Source organism: Embiotoca jacksoni, unplaced genomic scaffold, assembly GCF_022577435.1.
Source record: "Embiotoca jacksoni isolate LCO1_2020_lvr unplaced genomic scaffold, fEmbJac1.0.p SCAF_96, whole genome shotgun sequence".
In the NCBI taxonomy this organism is placed as follows: Eukaryota; Metazoa; Chordata; class Actinopteri; family Embiotocidae; genus Embiotoca; species Embiotoca jacksoni.
Genome location: NW_027185454.1, coordinates 463,110 through 488,955, shown reverse-complemented (window position 1 = coordinate 488,955; position 25,846 = coordinate 463,110). Strand labels below are relative to the sequence as shown.

Sequence of the window (25,846 nt, the reverse complement as noted above, 5' to 3'; positions counted from 1 at the left end):
TCTCTCTTCAATTTGGAAGCTGCAGTGCACACTTCAGACAAACCTTAATGGGACCTTTCCTTGAACAAATAAGAAACGTAAACCCAGCATGGTCAGAGAAAGACACCCCCCCCACACACACACACACCCCACCGCCCCCCCAATCCCCCTACCACCACCACCTTAAAGAATCCTCACGTTTCCTTTGCAGCTACCAGATCCCCCAGATGTGGAGTAGATTACACCCCTTCTTTTCCCCCTCCTTCAGCCAGCCCCTCTTTCCACTGCAAAGAAAGGAATCATTCAGTTTCAGCCCTTTCTGAAAACATCCCCCTCCCCTACCGACCTCTCCTGACGGCAGACAGGGGCACACAGACGACCACGCTCTCCAGCCAAACCCTAATTGTGTGTGCGTGTGTCTGCATTTTTTTTTTTTCCTTGACATGAAGAAGGAAACCGAGTGAGTGTTTGTTCTTTCTGCTTGTAAATGGGAGTCCTGAACTGTTTGAGTCGATTTGCTTGACTGAAAAAGTGAAAGTGGAGGATTCTGACTGAAAAATTACTGGAGTTTGGTAAGTTTGGTTTTTGGATTTATAAAATTTTTAGTCAGAGTACAGTATAATGAGACACCAGGGGCTTCCTCACCTTGTACTCCCTGCTATAAGTAGAGAATAATAATGTGAATTGCACATTATAAGTTAAATTCCTGTGCTTTTATACCTCATATAAAGTTAATTAAATTGCAGTTTGTTTGTATAATACTGCTATTAATGTGGATGGTTGCTTTTTAGTTGAATTACAATCTAAAGTGAGAATTTTTTTCTTTGTCATGTGGATTTTATAAAGTATAGTGTCTGTGTATATGTGTGCACATGCGACCATGTGTCCACTGTCCTGCTCTTTCTTGTCATTATGCTGCCAAGTAGGTTTCCAGCAATCTGCAAGGTCTCTGTCTGTTGTGCGGCAAACCTTGTTGTCATAGCAACATTGAAGTAACTGTGTGTTGTGACACCTGTGAGACACACCTGTTGAGTCTCTGACATGAGGGGCCACAAGGCTGAACTGCAGCCACGCTACAAACACTCAGGATGTTGCCGGAGATGCTTATCGAATTCAACAATATCTACATTTACATCTCAAGCGTAAACATTCAGGGATTTCATGAGCAAATACAATTCTGCGAAGGAAATTAGTTATTTAAGGAACAACAGAAAATAATCAATAACTATTTTTAGTCATTTTTGAAGCACAAAATCCAAATATTACCCTCTTCCTGCTTCTGCTACTTTTTGTTGTCCAAGAAAAATAAATTGTGATTTTTACATTTTTCAGGCATTTTTAGAACCAAACCTAACATTTGATTGACAACTGAAGTAATTTACTGAATTTATTTACTCATTTATTCAGTCAAGATGAGCTTGAGCTGTTCTAGTTATCTAGCTGACAGTAGGAGGAAATACTAGAGTTATTTTTAAACTTCATGTTAATCAATCAATCAGTGAATCAAGCATTATTATTTTTCTGTCACAAGAAACATCATGCTTTCTTTGAAAAAAGAACAAAACATCTAAACTTTCAGTGCTTGAGACTACGAGGTCTCAGTCTGCCTCTCTTTAAAGACTCAATTTTAGAACTAAAATATCCTACGAATGGTGTGACTTTATGGCTGCTCTCTTTCGGCAGACAACCTTCTGCTATTTGAAGCCGACAGAAAAGTTCGCTACTTCAGAGTGACGGTTCCTTCACAGTGAAGCCAAAAAAAGGTCACTGCAGGCCACAAACACTATTTCAAGACGCCAGCGTGGAAATCGTGCAGAGATTTCCCCAAGAGAAAGGCGACTGCTCCTGCCAGTCTATGACACAGAGAGGAGCATGTGTGCTTCTGGTTAGCAGGCCTTTCAGAGACTGAATTAATGTCACTAAATGTCCTTTGCCTTGTGTCTTTTACTGCCACGATGGTAATTGAAAACAGAGACAGTAACATTATATTTTAAGATAAATTACATTTCCATTTGGCTGTAGTATGTCATTAGGCTGAATGCTGTCACTCGGTGCCATAAGGTTTTGATTTATTAATGGCCAAAGAAGTGCAGTAAAAGTTCAACGGTAATAAAAAAAAAAAAAAGTTTAGGACATGCTGTTCTGCATTTCTCCCATTAAGGAGCATTAAATGTCTATTTTGCTCTCATCTTATGACAGGATTCACATTGGATTCACCTAAATGGGTTGTTTTATGACTCTTGTTTTATTTCGGTGAGACAGATAACAGAAAAACAGGGGCTGAACAAAAAAACGTAGATCTTTGTGTTTTCTGATATAGGTGATATAGATTGGTTTAAGAACAAAGACTGAGAATATCTATTCTGGTACAAAGCTAGCTAGCTTCAAATGCTCAAAATAATAAACCTCATTCATTCAGTGTGAGATGTTAATAAAAATCGAATGCATATCCTCATCGTGACATATGTCGCCTCTGCAAAAACTCATTCGGGGATATCGGCCTATCTGCTACAGTGAACATAAGAAAGCAGTGTTGTTGCTCTGACATCATGACGCCAGGCTCCTGGACTGTGTCTCTGCTTTGGATTGGTTTGAAGGTTTCTGTTTACTGCTCGTCCTGCAGCTGCTGCAACATATGTGAGGTCACTGTTTAAAGTAAACACAGTGGGAGCCAGAAGTTGGTTGCTTTATGGGTTGGGGCGACACAACGTATCTTCAAATAAACAGACAATTTTACAGTGTCTGTTCTCGTAGCAGTCACGACTGGGCATTCGTGTTCAAGACGTGGTAATAGGTGCCACTTAATTAACTCAGATTTCCACTTCAGCTAGGAGGAGTCGAAATAGTTTCGAGGCTGCTGGAACTGCAAGCTGAAACCAAATGTGCTCTGACAGCTAACAAAGCTTTGCAATGCCTCTACCACCTCACAGGCCTGGATCAGGCTTTTAAATATGTTTCCAGATGGAGAAGAGAGAAGCTGGGATGGAAATCACCAACAACGAAAAGTGACTCTGTTGACATTTCACAGAAAACTGAAACAAGTGGAGCCGTCGGTTTGACAAAAACAAGCAAGCAGGTCACTCTTCACTCTCATGTGTTGTCAGGAATTACAAGGTGAATAGATGTTGTGAAAGATCCCCAGACAACCGCCAGTTACCAAAAACAACACTAACACTGCTGCAAGGGGCCATGTCGGCTTTTACAGCCCGAGTGTGACACCGCTCATAGAGCCACAAAGCCGTGGCCCAACCACAGAATGTGAAGCTCGTTCCACTGTGAAACCACAACTCAAGCTGCTCACAACATTTTTTTAAAACACCGATGACAAAAAAAAAACTGTCACATTTCTCCATGAAAGGCTTGTATTTTCTCTTAAAATGCACAAACAGAAATGTTGTGGATTTCGATGGAAGTAACTGCTGTTTTCTCAAAATCTTTTGGGAAACGGAAAATTTGTTTGTTAAATTTGAACATACTTAATGTTGGTATTTAATTTTAACAGATTTGTTTTTTATACTTTAAAAAAAAACATCTATCTCTATTCATACAGTTTGTACTCCTTATTTGTTGATATAATTTAAACCAATTTTGCCCAATTTCAGAAAGTTGGTTTTGAGTATTCTTTTGTCACTTTTTAAAATCAATAATTGTCAAGTATTCAGATTCAGTCTCTTTTCTCATTGAAAAATTAAAGTCTTGTCAAAAACTCTAAACGTTGTTCAGAGTGGATTGGTGATTGTTATATTTTGTAACCCTGATGTTCAAGTTGGTATTTTTCGTCTTGAATTTTCATGTTTAAATTTCACTGATCTAGTTTGAATGACCTGTTTTTAGAGCTGAGCTTAACTGATTGAATTTGAACCACCTGAAAATTGATTTCTAAATCTAAAGGAAGGAACTCAAACCACATAAATATGTACACATGGTTTATGACGAAAATATTTGAATGCTATAAATTCTGTAAATTGTACAGTAAGCTTCAACGTTAAGTGGTTAAATTTTTTAAATGAACTATCATGGTGTGTGCATTCCATATCTGTAAAAGTGACTCTTGATGGCAAAACTCCTGAGGCTTCCTAACATCACTGTCATCAGACTTTCTTAGTACAGCAACCTGCTCCTGTGACTAACTACTGTTTTGAATGTCATAACATTATAAAGGCAAACAAAAGTTCAAGAAAAAGGACATTTTACCCAGTAAACTATGCATGGCATGAAATGGCATTCACACTGTCACATTTTTGAGCCACTACCATGTTAAAGATTAAACAGAAGCTATTGATATATTGCAGAAGGCGTGACAGAAGGAAATACAATTTAGAAAAGCACACGTTAAATGTCAAAAGTCATAAGACAGATTTAAGTCGTATTTATGCAGTTTACCCTTTGAAAGCACCAGAATACCTTTCTTTCAACATGATAACTAAAATGATGACGTGATTTAAATAAAGCTGTTTAAGAGAGAGATGCAGAAAATATCAGGGGAACCCAACAGATTAGACTTTAAGCTCTGCTGATGCCTAATGAACAGCCTGTGGTTCTTAAGATTCACAGCTGAATCATGGAAAAATGAATGTGTTTATCTCTGATCATTAAGGGAGCAGACTTAGATTAACTTGGATTTTAAAAGGTGATAGTGAGACTGCACTTGTTATTTCCTCAGTTCTCCAGGGCTTTGTGGATATCTTGATTTTTATAACAAAGTTTTTAATCTTAACTTTACATTCTTAGTGTTGTGACTTATTAATCTACTATGAATGATATCAACTTCAATCATGGAAAAATGATCCTTGTTCATAGTTCCACCGAAGGTTTGCTTGCCAAGTATAGTGTTGATTATTCGATTTATGCGAAATTGCTGTTTGAATAAAATTCATTTTGAAAGTTACATATTTTCTGTACACTGTATTCTATAATATTGATTTCTTTCAACCAAAAAAGTAGCTCCTCATCTGCTGATCAAGTTCAGTCACTCACCTCTGCCTCTTTTCAGGTCACCATGTGGCATTGCTGGATGACCTGCATCTTGGCCTGGGTATCCATGGCAATCCCAACACTCTGCCAAAGTGGAGACGGTGATTGGGGTTCGGGCTTCGACGTCTACTCTGCGATAATGGCCACCAATGACACGTTGCAAGCGGTTGGTGATGAGCCTGCGAGGGTGAAAAAAGACCATGACTGGAGCACATCAGCGGCCTTCTCTCCATCACCTTCACCCGAGTTCCACTTTGAGCCCCAACCGGACAAGTGCTCAGTCCACTTCAGCACCAACGCCGCTTCAGCTCGAAGGCTGAAGGCCCAGAGGGAGGAACTGGCCTATCTACAGGCCATACAGCATGGAAACAAGGCCGTGATGGAGAACTTAGTGCAGTTTGTGGGGGCAGAGCTGGGAGATCAGAGCTATGAAGATGTGATCAAGGAAAATGTCATCGGCATCCAAGAGGACCACAAGAGCTGCCATGAGGAGGTGGAGAAAGCTGAAGAAGATCTAGAGAAGCAGCTGGAGGGAGATGTGATGGACACCCTCGCTGGGATGCAGAAGTGAGTCAGTAAATCAAACGTGCTTGTGTTGCGCTTCATAAAGTTAATGGCTGAAATGTAACAAAATGTGCTCTTATTTGTTTGTGTGCAGAATATTTAAACAAATTCATCGAGGAAACAGAAATTGAAGACAATGTGAGGGCAGGTCTGTGTTGACATGATATGATGACATGATGTTTTAATTTTCATCAGGTAGCAGAAGCTATTTCAGTCAGCCACTTCATGTGAAAAGGGTTTTTTATCAGATAAATCAGATGAATCAGAATCAGAATCAGAATCAGCTTTATTGGCCAGGTATGTTAACACATACGAGGAATTTGACTCCGGTTGTAACTTGAGCTCTCAGTGTGCCAAAAACAGACAGATATAAATACACAGAACTGATACTTTGCATCCAGCCATTGATCTCATCAGTGCTGTAAAAATGCACCAAGTTCAGCAACTCCATCCCCGGGCACCTCAGACAGTGAAATGACTATAATATCTAGTGAGCTTCTTTTGGTTTGAGCAAAGGCAGCCATTCCCAGTAAAGCAACAACTGAGGTGGATTTTGTGACAGCAGATGGATAGTCCGAAACAATTAGGAAATTAGCTGATTCGGTTATCAACCTGAACCTCAATCTACAATCATTGAGTTTGACCGTTTAATTTATTTATCACAAATGCCAAACAGTAGCTGGTTCTTGTTTCTGAAATGTAAGACTTGCAGCTTTTCTAAGGTCTGTATTTAATTGCAAGAGGAGTTATCGTTTGGGTTTGGACCTCCATTTCGGCCATAAAAGCATTTTGGAGGATTCACTTTGAGCGCTGGGAAATTCGGACGGCCATTATTCAATATTTTCTTTCCTAACAAATAAATCATTGATGAAAATAATCATTAGACGCATCCAGGAGATTTGAATTCAGCAATTCACCTGATATGCAGCAGTATATCCCTCGAAGAAGACCGAAGTATCTTAAGTCCAGTACAGACCAAAAACCTTCGATGAGATGAAATTGTTTAAGAAAGTTGCAGAAGTCTGAACAAGCCTTTCGGCTCCACTCGAGTCCATCTGTGGACGGGCTCTGCAAATGAGCCTAGTTTATAAATTCGGTGCTGTGTGGACTGGTTTATGTCCCATACCTGTCCTTCTACAAATAAACATTAAATGAATAAGTCAGGTGATGGTGACACCTCCGACTCAGGTTGTCAAAACAGAAGTTAAAACAGAATGACAGACAGGAGTTGCTCTGGAGATGTTAAACCATCTTGTCTGGTTGCTTTCAGACGGTTGCAGAGTGGCAAAATGCAAGCAGTTGCAAGTTTGAAATGATCTTGTTGCAAAACTTTGGTGTGAACTGGCCCTTAAGGTGACACATAGCCGTTTTTTCCACTTTACAGTCTTTTCCATTATGCAAGCAACTGTGCCCCCTCCTCCTAATATATATAGTGACCTCAGCTCTTCTTTCACTTACTCAGTCTCTCCTTCCCATTATTTCTCCCTGTGTGTGTTGCTCCTCCTTCTCATCACTCCACCCGTGATCTGGATTGTTCGTCTTCTGGAGCAGAATTAGAGAGGAGTCCTTGGCCTTTGAAGAGATGCTTCGTGCTGCAGCGGACATCGCCAGCAGGTTGGAGAGCTCATCACAGGCCTTGCATGCTTCATTCACCAAGCAGCTGAAGGACATAGTCAAAATCCATCGCTAAGAAAGTGCTGAAAAACAGTTCACATGACATCTGTGAAAGTTGTGAATGATGTGTGGCATCCTGTGTGAGGCCCAGAGTGAGGGAAAGAAAACTTTCTGCAATGTTATATTCTGCTCAGTCGTTACATAAATAAATAGTATTTTCCATTCAGGCATTATTCATGGCAATTGTTGAGGTCAACCATAGCAACAGTATGTGGTGCAGGTTTCAGCCAAGTTGAGTGTTTATGGATCAAACTGGATGGGCCTTCTGAGAACACACATAATGAGTCTGTTAGTCTTCTCCAGAGGAAGCTTTGGTTTGGCCATCTGGTTCCAGGGTAAGGATGGAGGCCAGGATACAATGACTAGTGTGGCGATGGAGATTTTGTTTTTCTGCAAACATCAAGAAAAGAAGACACGCGACTGGGAAAGCTTTGTGATGAACAGATAACGACTATTGGATAAAACCATCTGGGAGGTGGGGGGGGGCAGATACTGTATAAATAATTAGAACATTGCAATAAGGATGAAATGAGAAAAACTGTGAATCTGCACAAGAACTGCTTGTGGGATTGTAAAACTGAATTTACCTTTTCAAACATGAGAATCACACTTCAGTTGTGCACCAGCTATTCTCTCTTTAATCCTGCCAGGACTCATGGACGGGGAATGCTTTGATATTTGCAATCATAAAATGTGTATTGTTATGCATTTGCATAATGTATGATTTGATATGTATGTTTGATTTTGGTAAACAGCGACAAACAAATAGAGCGTCATTTTGTAAGCATATTTTACATGTTCTCTGTATTCAGTGTTCTGTATCCTTTCACAGCTTCCAAACTCATCAATATTTGAACTAAAACTTCCCTAAGCATATTCATTCACCGAGTCTGCCCTCTAGCTGTTTGCCACAGAAATATCCCACAGATGTTTGTCCAGCTGAATCTCTCATTCATCACTTTTAATGCTCTAAAAAATGAAAACTGTAAATAGTCAGACTTCATACTCTTTCAAGGCAAAAAAAAAACAACAGATTTATTTGGAATAACTGGTCGATCATTTTCAATGCATGTTAGTTGCCATGAAATCAATTTTACAGTGAATTTATTTTTGGGTTTGTGTGTATGCGTGTGTGAGAGAGCGAGAGTGCCACAGAGAGAGAGAGAGAGAGAGAGAGAGAGAGGAGGAAGGACTTATAGGTAACAGATAAAGTGGCAAGTGCTCAGCTGTGTCCTGTCCCTCTGAGGTGGATGCTGTTGTTTTGCGGACCTAATTGACCAAAAGTGTTCAGTTCAGTTGCTCCGAGTCATGGAGAATAACTAGTTTAAACTTGAAAATGGCAACCCGTCATAGGTGAGATCACCGAGGACGCTAAGTGCTTGGCACGCTGCGTAAAAACGCACAATCGTTTGGATATCGCGCGGCAGCAACCCGGACTATTTTCTGTGAATGTATTTCTGCAGATCAGATTTGCATCGGGAGTTTTATGAGCTGCTACTTAAATGAGCAATTACACTCGAGGTAAGACAAGCTGCTGATGGTGCTGCTCTCTGATTCATCACCTGGTGACGGACAGCCCTCCGACTCACTGCGCGCAAACGGAAGGAACAGAGCTCGCTCTCATCCGGTCTGAGCTGCGCTGACAGCGAGCAGAGTGATGCTGAGCTGTAGGGAAAAGTCAGCCGGTCGGACTCCCGTCATGCCCACTCCCCGCCCACAGATATAAAAAAAAAAAAAAGCAGTTATTGCGACAGCGGTGCTGAACTTGCCCCGATATGCCTCCCAGCTTCGAAGATGACAGATGTTGCTCACGCGCCGCGGGTTCTAGATAACGTTTTGAGACGTTTGGACGGAACCTGCCGCGTGCTCTCCGGTGAAGTTTGGACTCCTCTTTTCTACCAGAGTACATAATGGTACAAGACCACCTGTTCTCAGCGGGGACGGCTATTTTCTGGGCGCTACTCTTAAGTCAGTCAGGTAAGTACTTCTTTGCTTTTTTTTTTTTTTTTTAATTTAAATATTTTTGCTTCTTTGTATTGCCTCGTGCAACTCGTAACAGGAAAGGTAAATTACGTAGCCTGCAGTGTGACAGCACGAGCCACTATCTGTGAGGTAAGCGTAGAATTTTCGTTATTTATAATTGATAAACGTATCATTTTTTTTTTTTAATTTTTTTTTTTTTTTTTTAAAGGCTATCAGGTTTACAGGTAACAAAATGTAGTCTTAGCCTCAAAAAGTCTTCAGTCAAAAAAAAAAAAAAAAGTCCCACAATGCCGTTCAATATTTACATAAATTCACGCGCCAGTTTCCCAATCTGTCGCCTCATCATCTCCTGCTCCAGTTGGTTTGCGTCTGCCTCACATTTAAAAAACGAGCAGGAGGAAGTCAAGACTGAAATAACCCCTATTATGACCTTTCATTGCCACAGTAGCCATAGATAGTGTCAGTGAGGCATAAAGTTAATGTTAGCTTTCTAAATGCTTAAAATTAGAAAATAAAATCAGTCAATTTCACAAACAATTACTACAAAATAATTAAACCACAAAATTCGCTGCAACAACTTAGTCATATTTATATTTTCAGAGGATGCGAACGGTCACAAATGTGTTCAAAAGTAGTAGAGGACAAGACAAATATATATGTTAATTGTCAGAATTTGGAGTGGGCTCCAACCCCAGTTATTTCCTTAAACACACGTTTACTTATTGAGTGAAATAATGGTGCGTATTGTGCAAACGTTCGGGAGCACAGTGCCTTCTGGACATGTTTGTGGCAGCAGCGTGGAAACGAGTCCATTTCAGTTCAACTTTAAATCCACACAGCTTCACAGTAGAACCTGCAGCTGCTCCCCTTACGCAAAAAAAAAAACCTTATGAATTCCACATGTGCAAAAACTCATGTGACCACAGGACACGTGATTGTGCACATTTGAAACATGTATTTTGCCAATGGGAAACGTGGTTTTGGAACATTTTCATGATTTAATGTGTGAAGCCCATGGAGATTCCCATTTGAAAACTTTTCCCCATATTTGTTTCCCCCGTGTTATCATTCCTTGCAACATGGGATCACACGTGTATCACACGTGTGATCCCATGCGTCCAAGGTGGAAAACACGGGAAACGCATGTTTTTGTTTTTGTTTTTCCCGTAAGGATCTATTTGAAAGTCAATTCAGGGTCTTTACATAGATGTGTAGAAGTTATAATTTCAAGTATAAATTGTGTATGCAGACTAGTGCTCACACGGCAGGCTAAGATAACGCGTGTTCCTGTGACATGTGTGTGAGGGGGTTTCAGAACACAGCCTACGCGTCTCCTCCCTCCGTCTCTACACGCTACAGCAGGCAGGTACTTGATCTCGTGCCAACTCATCTCTCTTCATGACACCGACACAGTTCAGCTTTGTGACCTCAGCCTTGCAATTTTCCTACACACCCAAAAAAAAAAAAAAAAAAAAAAGTTCCATGTTGTTTTTAGCGAACTTTTTACTGTAAGTATTTGACAATCCAATTTCACCGAGAGAGCCTCCGGCTGCAGAAGCTGCTGACTCGATCATCCAGACTGGTCAGTGTTTCATACACCTCGCCAAGGGGCTTGGCCGCGGTCCAACATCATCGGCCCAGCGTGCTGGATGTTGGAGGTGTCATCTCATTTCAAGACTCCGCTGGCAGGAGGCTTTGATCTATGGCACCAGAAAGCCTTTTTTTTTTTTTTCCCCCTTCTTTTTTTTTTCCAAGCTCCACATCTGGTCCGTCCCAGATGCACGGACAGATGAACACGCGCCGCCCTGACTGTCAAGAGAGTAGATAAGAAGTCTCTGGTGCATGCTTGTTTGCCAAATTGAAATTAGTTCATGATGGCAGGAGATGAGCCCAAGTGTGCCTCGGGCAAATTAACAGTATATTCACATACTAATTACCACCTCTAATGTCACGTTATCTACAACTTGTTTACTTAACTTGTAACTAGATAGGGCATTTTAAAGAAAACCATGCCACACAGAAAAACCTCGTTGAGCTTTGCATCTGCATATTTGTTCAATGGGCACTAAATCACTGAAAAAGATTTGCATGTATCCCTCAGCTTAGCTCTGCGGCATTTAAGCCGTGCGCCCTGTCATCGTCCACTGCACTGTCCTACAGTTACAGTTTGTAAAGACTTGGTAATGCCGTCGACAGAACTCACCCATGGACGGGTAATGATGTGGCCTTGGCTTAGCACCCAGCGCTGCTGCCAGATGACGGTGGTCCAGGCTTTTGTTTGCAGGTCCTTGGTGGTAGCGCACCTCATTGGGTTGCATTATAACCGACACTATCAAAGAGAGCTGGGGTATTAGTGGCATTATAACCCGATGGCATTTGAAAAGATTTTTTTTTTTTTTTTTTAAATTGACTGTAAAGGTCTTTCTTTGACTTTGCTTCAAATGTACATTCACATTGCTTATACAACTTACATTTTGTGAGAGATGCTGCCAAGACATTTTCCAAGCTCTCGTTCTCTGAATTACACAATTAAGCAATACTAATATGCTGAACTGTTTTGCAGGACATTAAGTTCTTTTTTTTTTAGCAGAAATAACTAGTAAATTCTAGAGTTGGTAATTGGTGGATTTTGGCCGGAGTGAGGGCTCTTTCCAATTGTTATGCAAATAAAATATATATGAACAAGTGTATTAATACTAAGTGCATCATATTATTCCCATAATGTTCAAAAGGGAGAATAAATGTCTCATGCAGGTCTAAACGTACTGTACACACTGAAGTGCAACAAATATGCTGAAATTAACATATAGCTCCTATCTAAACAATCAAGTGTGAGTCAGGGTATATTATACACATGCAAACACACACTACTGTTACTTCAAGTGAAAACCATCAGCAAATCGTTTTATGCGTCAGTTGTAACACAGTGACAGACAGCTCAACAATAAACACCCTTCACTACTGAGAAATTAGCTCACCTCCACTTAACACTAGCAAGTAATGATGTGTGTAATTGACTCTGACTACATTGATGAAGGTGGGAGCCGTAATCCCCGTTGGGACGGGATTCCTGTCCATTTCCCCGCTTTTTCATTCTGCAGAAAAAATAATACGGTGACTCAGTCTGAGCTTGTACGCAAATCTGTCTAGACGGCATATTCAGAATCAATTTAATTAAGCCGCCTCTCGCTGTGAAGCCACACATACGTAATAGCGATACTTTTAGAGGCTGTATAACTGAAATGGGGCTACTGTCGAGGGAGGAGAGGCACGTCCTCGGGCTCCACCTGCCCAACTGGAGAGATCTCAGCGGGCGACCCTCGTGGGAAGCTCAGATCAAGAGATCAAAAGATTTGCCAAGATGTGGAAGAGTCGATAAGACTTTACCGATGAAAGTCTTAGATGTTCAGCGATGAAACACGACATGTTCACAGCTCCCGTCTTCACTCCCAAAAGCCACGATATCGTGCCAGCCAGATTTACTACTATTTTGTTAAGTGAGGATTAGGAGAGACACGGATGAGACAAGACGGATGCGAATTGCTTCAATTCAACTTGCTCCTCTTCAATCTCTTTGTCACATTCTTTCCATGTCATAATTAACTGTTGAATGCAAACAAGGGCACCAGTTAAAACATTTCAAATGAATTTGATGTAAAAACCAAAATAAAGCAGAAGTTTTCTTTTAACAGTATAATATTAGTTTATATAAATATTGAAAAACTCTATATTGCAGGTTAAAGATAGATGGTTTCAATAAATATTTGAAGAACCTCTAAACCGCATGTTTAATTATTTTTTAAAAAAAAAGACTATAAATGGGATCAATATATAAATCCCATTACCCGCTTATTGTACCTGCCTTCTGTAAATGTTGAACTTTGAAATGAGAGGATACCGTTTGAATTAAAAGCAATAATTCACCCGCAGGTCTTTGTCATGAGAAGACCCACTCGCACGCTGAGGATGATCTCTTCAAGTCGCTGTTTGCTGGTTACAACAAGTGGTCGAGACCCGTGCCCAACATCTCCGACGTGGTCATCGTCAAGTTTGGACTCTCCATAGCTCAGCTCATCGACGTGGTGAGTCTTCACGCGTGAACTATTTGCAGCACACTGATGTGATATAGGAACTGGTGATTCAAACAAAACAAAATAATAGTTTGATACTAAATATTTTGCACTGTGAATTATTAAATATGAAATATCTTCAGAATCCAAGACCCTAGAATAAGGTCGTGTTATTTCTGTCCCTTTTTATTTACTAAATAAGTGGATTTTCTTTTTGATTTTTTTTTATATATATGACTTTGGTTTACAAGTAAACAAAAATGTCAAGGTTATACTCTGTTGTCCCTGCTATACTAACAATAGGACTGGGCTCTTGTGATTACACTATATGACATTTTTAGTGACATATTTTGGGATTCTACAGTTGTGAAAACAAACTTTGGGAACCTAGATTGTCGACGCTCTGCCCTGTCACAGCAAAAAAAACACACAAAAAAAACTCCAACAGAACACTTCACATCCATCAAGTTATTGAAGTCAAGTTGCTGAAAGCTATATTTGGGTTTGCTTTGACAAAACTCCAAGAAACTCTCACATATACTCCTCTGGCCTGAACCCACCATTGACAGCCTTAACTCTTTTTGCATCTGTCTGTCTGTCAGGATGAGAAGAACCAGATGATGACAACCAATGTGTGGCTCAAACAGGTTAGAAAGATTTGTGTCAGTGTTGATTCATTATTAAGATTTTTTTTCTCGACAAGGGGGCGGGGGGGGTGGGGGGGGGGGATATGGTGACACGCATTGTTAAGACCGCAAAAAGCAACACATTTGACAAAGTTTTAAAGAAGAGATTGACTGATATGAATGAATAAAGGATCACAGCCCTCAAAAACACATCTGTGCTATTTGTATCTCCCAGGAGTGGAACGACTACAAGCTTCGCTGGAGACCGTCTGACTTCGACAACGTGACGTCTATAAGAGTGCCGTCAGAGCTCATATGGGTACCAGACATCGTCCTCTATAACAAGTGAGGCTCAGATAAAAGTAACATAACAGTAAAGAAAAATACAAAAAAAAAAAAAAAAACACCCTAACATTAGAGCTACAGAATTTAATCTGTTGATTATTCTTATGATCGACTGATTGATCCTTTAGTGTATTACCTGTAAAAATAGTGAACAATGGTCATCACAGTTTAAGATGACTTGCTTGGTTTGCACGAACAGCAGTCAAAAACTAAAAGGTATTTTAACAAAACGGAGAAAACCAGCAAACATTCACAACTGAACAGTTTGAAACCTCTTTACAAATTTACCTAAACGATAAAGTACTTAAATAGTTTGTTTAATTTGCTGCTGCACAAGTAATCGTTTCAGTCGTTTTAAAATCAGACCAAGGCAACTGTTTCTGTCTACTGTACAGAAAAGTTAAAAACTTCAGAAAGGTTTTCCTTCAACTATTTAATATCTGCTACAGTGGACTGTTAGGACAGACAGTCCTGCACAAATATAAGAGCTACACCCATTATAAGACCATAAATGGTGTTCAGACTAATGCCTGACGACCACGTTGTGTGTGTGGTATGAAGATGGCGCCATCTAGTGATAAAATACACAGCCTGCTACTTGTCTTGGTCAAATGACAATATTATTTCTACAGTCCGTGTTCCAGTGTGGAGCCATGTAAAAAAAAAAACATTTCTCTTTACTTGGTTGATGTATTTCTGTTAGTATCTGTTGGTGGAGTTCTCGTATTTTAACGTGAGGACAAGCATCCCGTGTTTCTTGCTTCGGTGTTAAATCTATAATAAAAACCCGCCACTCTAAAGAAACGTCTCCGCTCACCTGAAGGAGATTAAACGGAGCAGGCTGATGATCCAGTTCTGCTCCACTGAGTCGGTGTGATCACAATCGGGAAGTGAAATTAAAAGAGGTGAGACTGATGCGATGATAAGGAGTTATCATTACGTCCTCTGCAGAAGCCATTATCCCGAGTAAAACGACGAAAGGAGACGAGATTACCGGCAAAGATTATTATTAGGAAATCATAACAGCTTATCACTGCATGGTTTCTAAAAATGAAAAAAAAAAAAAAAGTCATTTTTCTTAAGGGAGAACAGAACTTTTCATAATGCAGGATACGATTTCTCATCTGCCGTAGTCGTTTTTCCCATTAATTCTTCAGACTGAGGTCTCATACGTACGTCAACGTGACTCGCGACTGCTTCTTCTCCTCCAGTGCCGACGGTGAATTCGCGGTGACCCACATGACGAAAGCGCACCTGTTCTACACGGGCAAAGTTCGCTGGGTCCCGCCGGCCATTTACAAGAGCTCCTGCAGCATTGACGTCACCTTCTTCCCCTTCGATCAGCAGAACTGCAAAATGAAATTTGGCTCCTGGACTTATGACAAGGCCAAGATCGACCTGGAGCGAATAGAAAACACTGTGGACCTCAACAACTACTGGGAGAGCGGGGAATGGGCCATCATCAACGCCGTGGGGACGTACAATACCAAGAAATACGACTGCTGCCACGAGATCTACCCGGACATCACCTACTTCTTCATCATCCGAAGGCTTCCCTTGTTTTACACCATCAACCTCATTATCCCCTGTTTGCTCATCTCCTGCCTCACTGTTCTGGTTTTCTATCTGCCCTCAGACTGCGGTGAGAAGATCACGCTGTGCATCTCTGTGCTGCTGTCCCTCACCGTCTTCCTCCTGCTCATCACGGAGATCATACCGTCCACATCCCTCGTCATCCCTCTCATCGGAGAGTACCTCCTCTTCACTATGATTTTCGTCACCCTGTCCATCGTCATCACCGTCTTTGTGCTTAACGTGCACCATCGCTCCCCCAGCACTCACAAGATGCCCCGCTGGGTCCACTCGGTGTTCCTGGACCTGATCCCGCGCTGGCTGTTCATGCGGCGGCCCGCGCCCGACGGCCGGCGTCGCAGGCTGCTGCTGCTCCAGCAGCAGGCGGCGGCGGAGCGGCGGCAGCTCCGCGTAGCCGGGTACAAGTCCGACAACTTCCTCAGCACCTCGGCCACCTGGTTGAGAGACGGGACCGCGCCGGAAGACTCCGAGAGAAGTTGCTACGAGGATTTGGAGCTGGGAACGCTGACGTCCTATTTCTCCTTCCGCCCTCCTTCGCCCAGACCTCCGGGGTCGACTCCCCCGCCGCAACAAAAGACCCAACAGAACAGCCAGAACCGTCAGGAGGCGGCTGCTGGGACGAACAGACAGTTAACCGGCGCCAGGGTGAACTCCACTCAGCGGCCGGCAAAGCTCGACAACACAGTGGCCCAGTCAACGTTCCTGCTTTCACCGAGCGTCATACGTGCGTTAGAAGGGGTGCACTACATTGCAGACCACCTGAGGGCTGAAGATGCCGACTTCAGCGTGAGTATCAATAAAATCCATTATTCTGCTGTAACGGCAGCATCGCCGTTGTCCTGCAGAGGTTCCTAGTTTACTTCATCTATCTAAATTATGATACATAACATACATCTTTCTGAAGGCTGATCTTAAACTGAAGCGGTAATGCACGGAGCGACATCCTAGTTAAGGAAGGTAAGTTGGCGCACACAACATATCAGTGAAATTATAGCTGGTAGCAGAACTTTTTGAAAGTCAAAATTCGATCAGATGATTGGTTGAAGAAAGTCACACAGGCTGAAAGAATTAGTGGGAATTGGCCGGCCAAAGTGACGACCTCGGAAATGTGCGTGAATATATGAGAGACGTGGGCAATGCAACTTTTTGTTATTTTACCACACGACCAACACGCCTCATAACATTAATCTCGTATCTGCAGCTCTTCTTTTCTCCCGTCTTTCATTTTGTTCCCTTTCTGTCGCCCTTTATTCTACGCAGGTGAAAGAGGACTGGAAGTATGTCGCCATGGTGATTGACCGCATCTTCCTATGGATGTTCATTATTGTATGCCTGCTTGGGACAATTGGCCTCTTCCTGCCCCCGTGGCTAGCAGGCATGATTTAATGCTTTTGGGAAAGTGTTGAACAGACCCAGAAAACTCACAACCACCACCACCTGAGTGATGTTTGACATTTCAAGTCGAGCTGAACTCTGCTTCAAAACTGGGAATGTGACTCAAGTTTGTGTAACACGGTATAACCCATGTGACCTCGAAAAGGCTATAATGCTCTTTACACATCCCAAAACTAGAATTACGAATAACAGAACAGAGAACCTAGCTATTTTCAGATTTTTCACCACTACTGGGGTAAATATCAAAAAGGTTTACTCTGTAGCTACAGCGGCAGTCTTTAGGATATCCCCGACTCGGCTCGTCCGGCTCAGCTACCCAGACTCGGCCTCAACTTTTATCCGTCCAAGATGCACTTTGTCAGCCTCAGGTGAACTTCTTCAGACTCACCCGGCATGCTGCTCAGATTGTGTTTGACCCGAATGCGAGCACTGGTCTATCAACATTAGGCTCGTTTGAGATGAAGCGGGTCTGAAATGCCTGGCTCTCACTTGATCCAACAGCTGATTGGTTCAGTTATGTCAGCTGAACAACATAATGTTTTATAGAAACTTTTTAATTTTGTTTCATTAGAGAGATTTTATTTTTATTGATTTATTTCTTGTATTTCTTGTATTTGTCTGATTTTAATGGTTTACTCTTTCTGACTTTGGGGGGATACAATTTTAGTGTTAACAAACTCACGCGTGCGCAAAAATGGTTTAAGAACAACTTTTAAGTTTACTTTGAGTTTGCCTCGAAGAAGCGTTTTAGGCAGTTTTTTTCTAATTGTTACAAGCAAGCGTGTACTCGTGAGATCTTTGGACAGCTATTATTGTTGTGATTCAATTGACGTAAAGCATTTCAACATACAATCATTGCAGCAGCTACGGTAAAACACGTTTGTCAGACAATTCTGAACAGAACAAATGCTGTTGGTCGACGCTGACGTTTATCAGTCGAGGATGGAATAGATTCAGATTACAGATCAATAAACTGCATTCTCACATTAACTGAGGGATCTACCGACCTAAAAACTTCTAGTAAGTGGGACGTGAGAATTCTTAAAGTAACATCTGTACAGATGTGAAGCTGTCAGTCTTCCGATTAAGTGCTACAGAGACCTATTGCTTTGCATTTCTTTCCTCTGTATTTGACTATTCGTGTTTTTAAATTCATTTATGTAGTTTCAGAGGGACACGTATGCTCAGGTGATTTAGATCCAGTGGAAAACTGATACGACGCCGATATACATGAGAATGTACGTCAGTAATGTGGATATAATGACCCGGTGGATGAAGGCAAATAAAAGAACAGCTGGAACAATCTGGGAAGATCAGAAATGTACACTTTACTGTGATACTCTAAAACGAGGAGAATTGCTTAAACTGCAGCTGGTTGTCTCTGCTCAGCCTCTCGTCCGTCCTCCAGGCGCAGTTCATCTCAAACCAGCCTATTTACAGGTTTAATGAGCCAACATCACATGTTGAATGTAGATTTGGTCTGTGAGCTGCCATGAGTAATTCTGTTATCTTATTAGCATGTCGTCATAACATGCTGGTTAAAAAAAAAAAAAAGGTTAATAGTGTGGTTTGCTGTGTTTGCTAAGGTGTTACAGTGATGTATTTACTTTTTTGTTGTACTTTCAGGAGTTGCAATTTAAAAAAACAAAAACAAAAAAAACTTAATTACATGAGGGTTGTTTGTGATTTTGCCGTCTTACCTGCGTCATCAGCGTCTCCTCCAGATGTTAGGTGTTGTGAGAGGCGGCGGCGGCTAACCTCCGGCGAAAGACCGGAAACAAACTTTGCAACTCTACATTCTCGTATTCACATGTTGTCATCTTCCAAGCGATCTGCCCAGCCGGCGGCATAACCAGAAAACATATCGGTATTGTTAAACAAATCAATACACCGAGCGCTGGGATTAACGAAACGAGAGCGCCGTCAACAGGTGGGAAATGTCAACAGGTAAATTTGACACTTTTATAATGTGGATGTTCAGTCAATGTTGAAAGTTCTTGGTACATTTTCTGGGAAGCAGTAAAATCAGTGGCAAGCCTGTTGATCTCTGATTGGTTGTTTCACAGTCAGTCAGCAGAACCCCAGGCCGACTCCCATCTCTGCAAATACTCGCATTGAATGTCAAAAATGTGCCAAATCATTGTACATTATGGGACTTCTGGCATGATTGATTGTACATTTTTCCAAAATTACCTACAAATATGATTGTTATCCTTTTGGCAAGTGTTGATTCCACCGGAGGAGGGCTTAATCAACTGACACCTATATGAAGCAGCTGTTGACGACAGTACATCTGATCACTTATTATTATTTAATATTTTGATATTTAAATTTTTTTTCTACAGATTAACCAAATATTTTTTCTTCAACGACATGATTGTTTGGAAGTAGAGGGGGTCTGAATAAGTCTTTGAAGACTTGACTCGCAGGTCTGGAGGTCAGTGGGGCTAACCGGATTATCTGTGCTCCAGGCGGCTTTAGACTTTACTCAAACAGTTTCCGTGTAACCTGCCAACACTGCCGAGTGGCGTAGTTCTAAAACTTCAGCTGATGCTGACACGAATTCCTTCTGTACTTTTAGACGCATCCAGTCTTGCAGTCAGGTCTAGTGTTTGTGCCAGATTGAAAAAAAATTTGACAAGTCGGGCCCCTGTGTGAACTATGGAATGCCTTAAACCGGGTTCTGAGCCCATTATGGTAGACTGTACTGCATACACTAACATTCGGTTTGGACAGAAATTACATTTGTTAAGTCTTTTCTTTCTGGCGATGCCGTCGTATTGAAACTAATAAATATCCTCTTGAAATCCCTTTGAAAATTCTGACTATATAGCATTTATTGACGTGTGAAAACATCCGCCAGGAATTACATGTGCAGTAATGTTTTAATTTGGGCCAAAATAACGCGACTGTGAAACTATATAGGACTGCAGGAATGACACAGCGTTGGACATATTCACACGCTTTTGCTTTAAGCTTTAACTCCCGACAGAGACATTTCATCTCGACATTAGTAGATAATGACATTTTTGGACAAAAAAAGAAATAGTTTGGAGACAGCAACCTAAACTTCATGTCGACGCACTGACATGAATTACTAGAACTTGTCCATCATGATTATTAAATGCATGTTAAAATAGAGAAGTAGGGATATAAACAGTGCATTACTGCTAACCAATTCAAAAACCCTTCTAACTTTGCACGGTTTATGATGTTAACTTTTTAGAGCTGCAATTCCCGAGGTAAAACATTCTGTTGCTTTGGAATGCATTATTGCAATACAGCATCCTGCCTGTAAACAATGAGAAAGGGATGCCAATATTATTAAATTTATATACTCCATAAAAGATAGGTTTTAATAAATGGGCACACGTGGCATATATATATATATATATATATATATATATATATATCTTGCATTATGTGTTAAAATTTTATATTCTAAAATAAAGATAATGGACATGATAAAAAAAAAAAAAAAAAAAACCTGGATTCTTTCAAGTACCTTGGAGAGTCCCTGAAACATATCTGAGAATGTATAACCCGTACTACTATGGTTTTCATTTTTATCATTTTAATAATTAACACTTTAATGAGTCATACTCGAGTCAAACTTGATATACTCTCTATATATAAAACAGTTGAGTGTCCAACACCCTTTGGTTTAGTCATCTTTACATTTCACTACTGACAGGGTTACAATCGAAAACCATTTGCATTCCTTTTAATTTGTATGACTGCTATTTCTCAGCTATAGAAAAAAAACACTATTTTTCACAAGACACATTCCATATTTACAAAGATAATTCATATTTTGAGCAGATGATCGAGTCAATAACTCACCAAACACGAAGAAGAACACTTTACGTTTCAAATGTCTCAGAACTGACTGCATCTCAAATATGATGCCAGAGGACCAATCATAAATTCTATTAGCGTACACATATCATTTTGTCCATATCCAGTGAGCATGACACTTAAACTAAACCTTTATTTAATATTCATTGTTGATGGCTGTCAAAAGAACTAGTGGCTTCTGTGGGACTAATTTGGATTAAGTTGATCACCTTAACAATGTCAGACTGTGTGCAAATGTTTTTTCTGACTGACAGCTGTGAAAAATGTTGATGTTAAGCGTGATGTGAAAACTGAAAAAAAAAAAAAAAAGAGTCGACAGTCCACTAGGGGACGACTGGCTTTGCTAAATTGGACCTGACCCTTGCTTGGTCCACAGCGTCCAGCATGTTCTTGCTGTCCATGGCCAGGGTGTGTGCAGCAGTCAGTAACTGTTTCTTACACTCCTCCTTCAAAGAGGTGATGGCGTTCTGCTGGGCCAGCCGCATTTTGCTGATCAGCTCCGCCATGTCGTTGTTTAGCAGCTTCTGGGTGCCTTCAATCTGCAGCGATGGTAGAAAATCAAGCAAAATCAATTGTTTGGAAGGGTGTTATTGGCTTTTATTTTTGAAAGGTCGACATGATTAAATGCTGGCTGAATTCTATTCAGGGTCTCTCTCACTGACTGCAGCAGAAAAAGTTATAATATGCAAGGTATGGATTTCGGGGTTTCCTCCACCAGAGGATTTAACATAAAATGCTCATATACTCTCCGCTTTGTTTGAAGAAGTATTGTCTGGGTTTTTTTTTAGACATAAAGGTGAGGACTAACTTGGGCCAAAATTCAGTAAAGACAACACTGCATACTGTACCTCAGTCCTGAGAGACTCATGTACGGTGGGCAGAATGTCATCCACGCTGCGAATCAGATCTCTTAAGGCCATCCCAACAGACTGTGGGCACAGATAAACGCAGAAAACTAATCAGCTAAATGACTCGAGATGGTTTGCCTTTGGATTTAAAATTTTCCAATAAAATCAACTGTAAACTTGAAAGTGGAAAGCAGATACTTTGCCTCAGCGTACCTTGACGATGTTAATATATTGCTCTGGCTGCAGCTCAGTGATGTCATTCTTGAGTTGGACAACAACTTTGACCAAGTCCATGACGGAGTTATATACTTTGTCATCAGAGCGGTCCAGCTCCGCTGTGGGTGCAGGCTGAGGAGGAAGAAGAAGTAATATGTTTTAATAATTTAAATACTCATTCTTATTGCTTTGTGACATCAGTGCCCTATCAAACGAAGGGTATGTTCTTAATCATGTTCATTCAAAAATCAAAGCGAATAAACTACTACAAAAATCTGTTCCAACACAAAAATGAAATATCAGATTACCTGCGCTGTGAGCCGTGGTGGCTTCTCAGGTGGTGCTGTAGGGCAGAAAGATGAATAATACGACGGATAGAAAGAGCGATAAAGGAAATATGAAAGGACTGAAAGAGAAAGTATTTAGAATCAATGTGAATTTGAGGATGTCTTTGAGCACTTGCCATTCTCACTGTCAGCTTCAGGGAACTGAAAGAACACACAGAGAAAGATCTCATGAGGACCAGAAAATAAATCCCGTCTACACTGTCACCGTCTATTTAACAGCTCACATTATCGACACACAATAATACACTAACGTAATCGCAGTAAGTGATGCGACTGATTGTTATACGAGACAAAGAGCATTTCATGTTTTCGTAATAATTCTAAGCGCATTGAATCCCATATATATAATCAATAGATGAGGAAAAAAAGAGCTCTTTTACACTCTTTTTGTTTATTTAAACATAAAAATATATCTTTTCTTTCACATTAATTCCAATGGATGCAGCCGTTTCTCTTTTTCTAGTGATCACATATGGTCACCATTGCACTGTCACTGGTTTGACCTTAAATTTCACCTCCAACATTTCGCTGCAAAAGTTTTACGCATCTATAAAAATGTTTCCCAACCCTGTAGTAGCTTCAATCACTTAACACACTGGGTTCAGAAATGTGAGCCACACTGACAAAAGCTGCTTGTTAACCTCCTGTGATCTGACATTCACATTAAAGCTTGTACAGGTGGACACCTACCACTGCGCCGGCTGTGTCCTCGGGTCCCATGGGGTCCTGCAAAAGAACAGCAAGGTTCATTTTATAGAATATAGACATGGATCCTCTCTTTGGAACTCTTATCAGGGGAACATTCAAATTGAGACTCGACGCGCGTCGAAGGTGAACGAGTGGACCGATTTTGTTTAACGGGGCCTCGTAGCGTGCGGCCTCCAGGGCCACACGGAACTCCGGAGCAGGGGGACACAGAGACACAGAGAGGGGGTTGACAAACGTTAATGATGCTCGGTTCCCCACCAGGAGTCTCTCCTCCTGTTCCAGCCACTTTTTATCCTCCACCATCTGCTCTTTCTGCTGGCGGAGAGTGTGCTGCCTGTGCTGCCTCTCATCCTGCCACAGACGCTGGGCGTCCTCCTTGCTGTTTGGCTCCAGTCGGGGAAACTCACTCTCCTACAAGTCGAGCACAGGGGAAATGTAACAGTGTTATTAATAAACAATGGGCCCCATTCACCAGAATGAGAAATTCCTTCTCGAACCCCACTTGTGCAGATTTTACGAAGATTCTGGCATTCACCAATGTTTTCTTATTTGGGATTTTGTCTTAGCCAATAATAAAATCTATGCACACTAACACCCTGACAACAGCTTTGCCTTTCAGGTTCGACAGCAATGAATTGCTCGTTAGTAAATACAATTTAATTGGACTTTTACAGTGTGATTCTTTAAATATTACAATTATTCTCCAGAAGGAAACGCATCACTAAAAAAAACAGACGTTTCAGTGTATTTTTAGTTTCTAAATATTTGTATTAATTTAATTAAGTGTTTCTGGGATTGTAACCAGTGTTGAGGCTGTCTGTGTCACTGTTTGGGCTGCTCCACCATCTTTCAGAATCGTTTAGGTTTCTCTCAACTTTTCTTTCCTCCCTCACTGTCTGTGACTCCATGTGCACACGGCACTGCAGTCTCGTGTCCTTTTATGGACATTGGCGGGGCGTTTACTTGTGCTAATGAGGGACAACTGGCATTCGCTTTCAATTTACGAGGACCGTGGGATTCATCAGGTTAAGAACAAAGGTGCGAACAAATGTGGGGTTTGAGAACACGTCGTGAATCGGGCGTAGACTTTTCTTAAGAACAAATTTAAGACAAATCTTAAGATATTGGTAAATGAAGCCCAATATTTTTCTCTTTTTTTTTTTATCTGTTAATGCATGAATATCTCAGTGTTAATCTAATCAATTGTAGTGCTTTTAGAAGCCGAACCCTTTAAACTCAGTGTTTCTTACCCCCATGCTGCGACGTCGGGGGGACCTGACCGGCAGTGCAAGAGTGTTCCTGGAGTCAATAGGGGACTGATACTCACAGGGGCTGGCCAGGTCAGGGGAGCTGGCACACAAAGCCTCATTCAGCTGCAGACAGACACACAGACACACAGACAGACAGACAGACACACACACACACACACACATTACATGAAAAACAATTAAAGCCCGTCATCTTGGAGGAAAGCAGCATCTTTGAAGGTTTCTTGGTTACACTACAGTACCTGAATATGGAGACCAATACTCAGCATGTTGCCAAAGCGCCCTGGTTTCATTCTTGAAGGCTTCAGTAAAAGTAAAGATATAAAAATAAAATGTCATCAGAACTGTGTGCTGTTATTTTGTAACATTTTACAGTGGCTGAATTTGACAGGGATTCATACCTTTGGAGGAGGCTCATTTAAGTGGAACTTGGGTTCAAAGTATCTGGTGGAGCGCGCTCTGTCTCGCTCTCTCTCCACTTCCTGCTCCTTCTCCATCTTGTGGACGTCACTGACAGATTTGAGACACAGTTTACATCAAGTCTTTGTTAGGGAGGTACGGAAACACGCATAACAGAAAGTTTCAGTACCTAATGCAGTTTAATTCAGTGCACTGATCTTCAATATTTCCTCTTACATTTTAATTTTAATAATGTAAAAAGTAACCAGAAGAATCAGCGGAGATACCTTCTTTTATGGTAAACTAACTCTGAGAAGGTGACTGGATAAATAAACTATTTGGACCATAAACTATGGTGGGTTATTTCATTATATGTCAATCCTAAGGAGAAAATCATTACAGAAAGATCATTATCCTTCCTGACAATCTCCACTATCTGACCCTTATTTTCTGTTTATTCTGTGTAATCGGTTATGTTTTTAATATTTACTAAAGAAATACCTGATCTTGACCACGAGCTCGGTGAAAGAGGGTCTCTCTCCGGGGTCGTAGGACCAGCAGCGGGTCATGAGCGAGTAGAGGGCAGGGGGGCAGTTTTCTGGTTTGGGCAGTCGGATGCCCTGCTCCAGCTGGTTGATTACGTCTCTGTTCTCCAGCCAGAAAAACGGCTGCTGCCCGCCACTCATTATCTCCCACACACACACGGCTATGGAGCAACACAAAACACAGAAACCCCCAAAAAAAGCTTGGATATGTTTCACCCTGTTAATCATGGTTATGAAATTCGGTGATAAGACTACAAAGGAGAGTGTTAAGCAACAGGGATGTAAATCAGTGCATTAGGAAAGACAACAGACTGACAGTAATGTAACACTTTGAGGAAGCACTGCAGCCCTGATGTAATTGTGTCGGTGCTCTTGGTGGTACGAGGGGTAAAAACAAAAAAGGGTGGGAAATAACAATTATTTTCGTTCATGATTTACCTGCTGTATATATATA

General features: G+C 41.1%; 3 protein-coding genes across 9 annotated transcripts in view; 2 read left to right on the top strand and 1 right to left on the bottom strand.

Annotated features, from left to right (window-relative positions):
- The first annotated feature begins 383 nt into the window (after positions 1-383).
- Positions 384-8,144, top strand: LOC138193799 (uncharacterized). The gene is made up of 3 exons (XM_069142030.1): positions 384-551; positions 4,973-5,520; positions 7,069-8,144. The coding sequence occupies exons 2-3, from the start codon at positions 4,979-4,981 to the stop codon at positions 7,205-7,207; spliced, it is 681 nt and encodes a 226-aa protein (XP_068998131.1). The 5' UTR covers positions 384-551; positions 4,973-4,978; the 3' UTR covers positions 7,208-8,144.
- A 293-nt stretch (positions 8,145-8,437) lies between these two features.
- Positions 8,438-21,702, top strand: chrna2b (cholinergic receptor, nicotinic, alpha 2b (neuronal)). Its single transcript, XM_069142029.1, has 6 exons — positions 8,438-9,168; positions 13,105-13,256; positions 13,847-13,891; positions 14,106-14,215; positions 15,427-16,594; positions 17,069-21,702. Exons 1-6 carry the CDS (start codon positions 9,102-9,104, stop codon positions 17,192-17,194), a joined length of 1,668 nt encoding a protein of 555 aa, XP_068998130.1. The 5' UTR covers positions 8,438-9,101; the 3' UTR covers positions 17,195-21,702.
- The window catches only part of ptk2bb (protein tyrosine kinase 2 beta, b), a 17,784-nt gene continuing 13,322 nt past the window's right edge, over positions 21,385-25,846 (bottom strand). For 4 of the 7 annotated variants that reach the window (XM_069142021.1, XM_069142024.1, XM_069142022.1 and 1 more), the window contains 10 exons: positions 25,349-25,553; positions 24,850-24,958; positions 24,691-24,750; positions 24,431-24,553; positions 23,163-23,591; positions 22,589-22,613; positions 22,434-22,468; positions 22,123-22,257; positions 21,910-21,990; positions 21,385-21,600 (listed from right to left, as the gene is read on the bottom strand). In XM_069142021.1, coding sequence (XP_068998122.1) covers positions 21,385-21,600; positions 21,910-21,990; positions 22,123-22,257; positions 22,434-22,468; positions 22,589-22,613; positions 23,163-23,591; positions 24,431-24,553; positions 24,691-24,750; positions 24,850-24,958; positions 25,349-25,553 — 1,418 coding nt within the window. The remainder of the gene's footprint in view (positions 21,601-21,909; positions 21,991-22,122; positions 22,258-22,433; positions 22,469-22,588; positions 22,614-23,162; positions 23,592-24,430; positions 24,554-24,690; positions 24,751-24,849; positions 24,959-25,348; positions 25,554-25,846) is intronic. The other 3 variants (XM_069142025.1, XM_069142026.1, XM_069142028.1) reach the window with 1 other exon arrangement.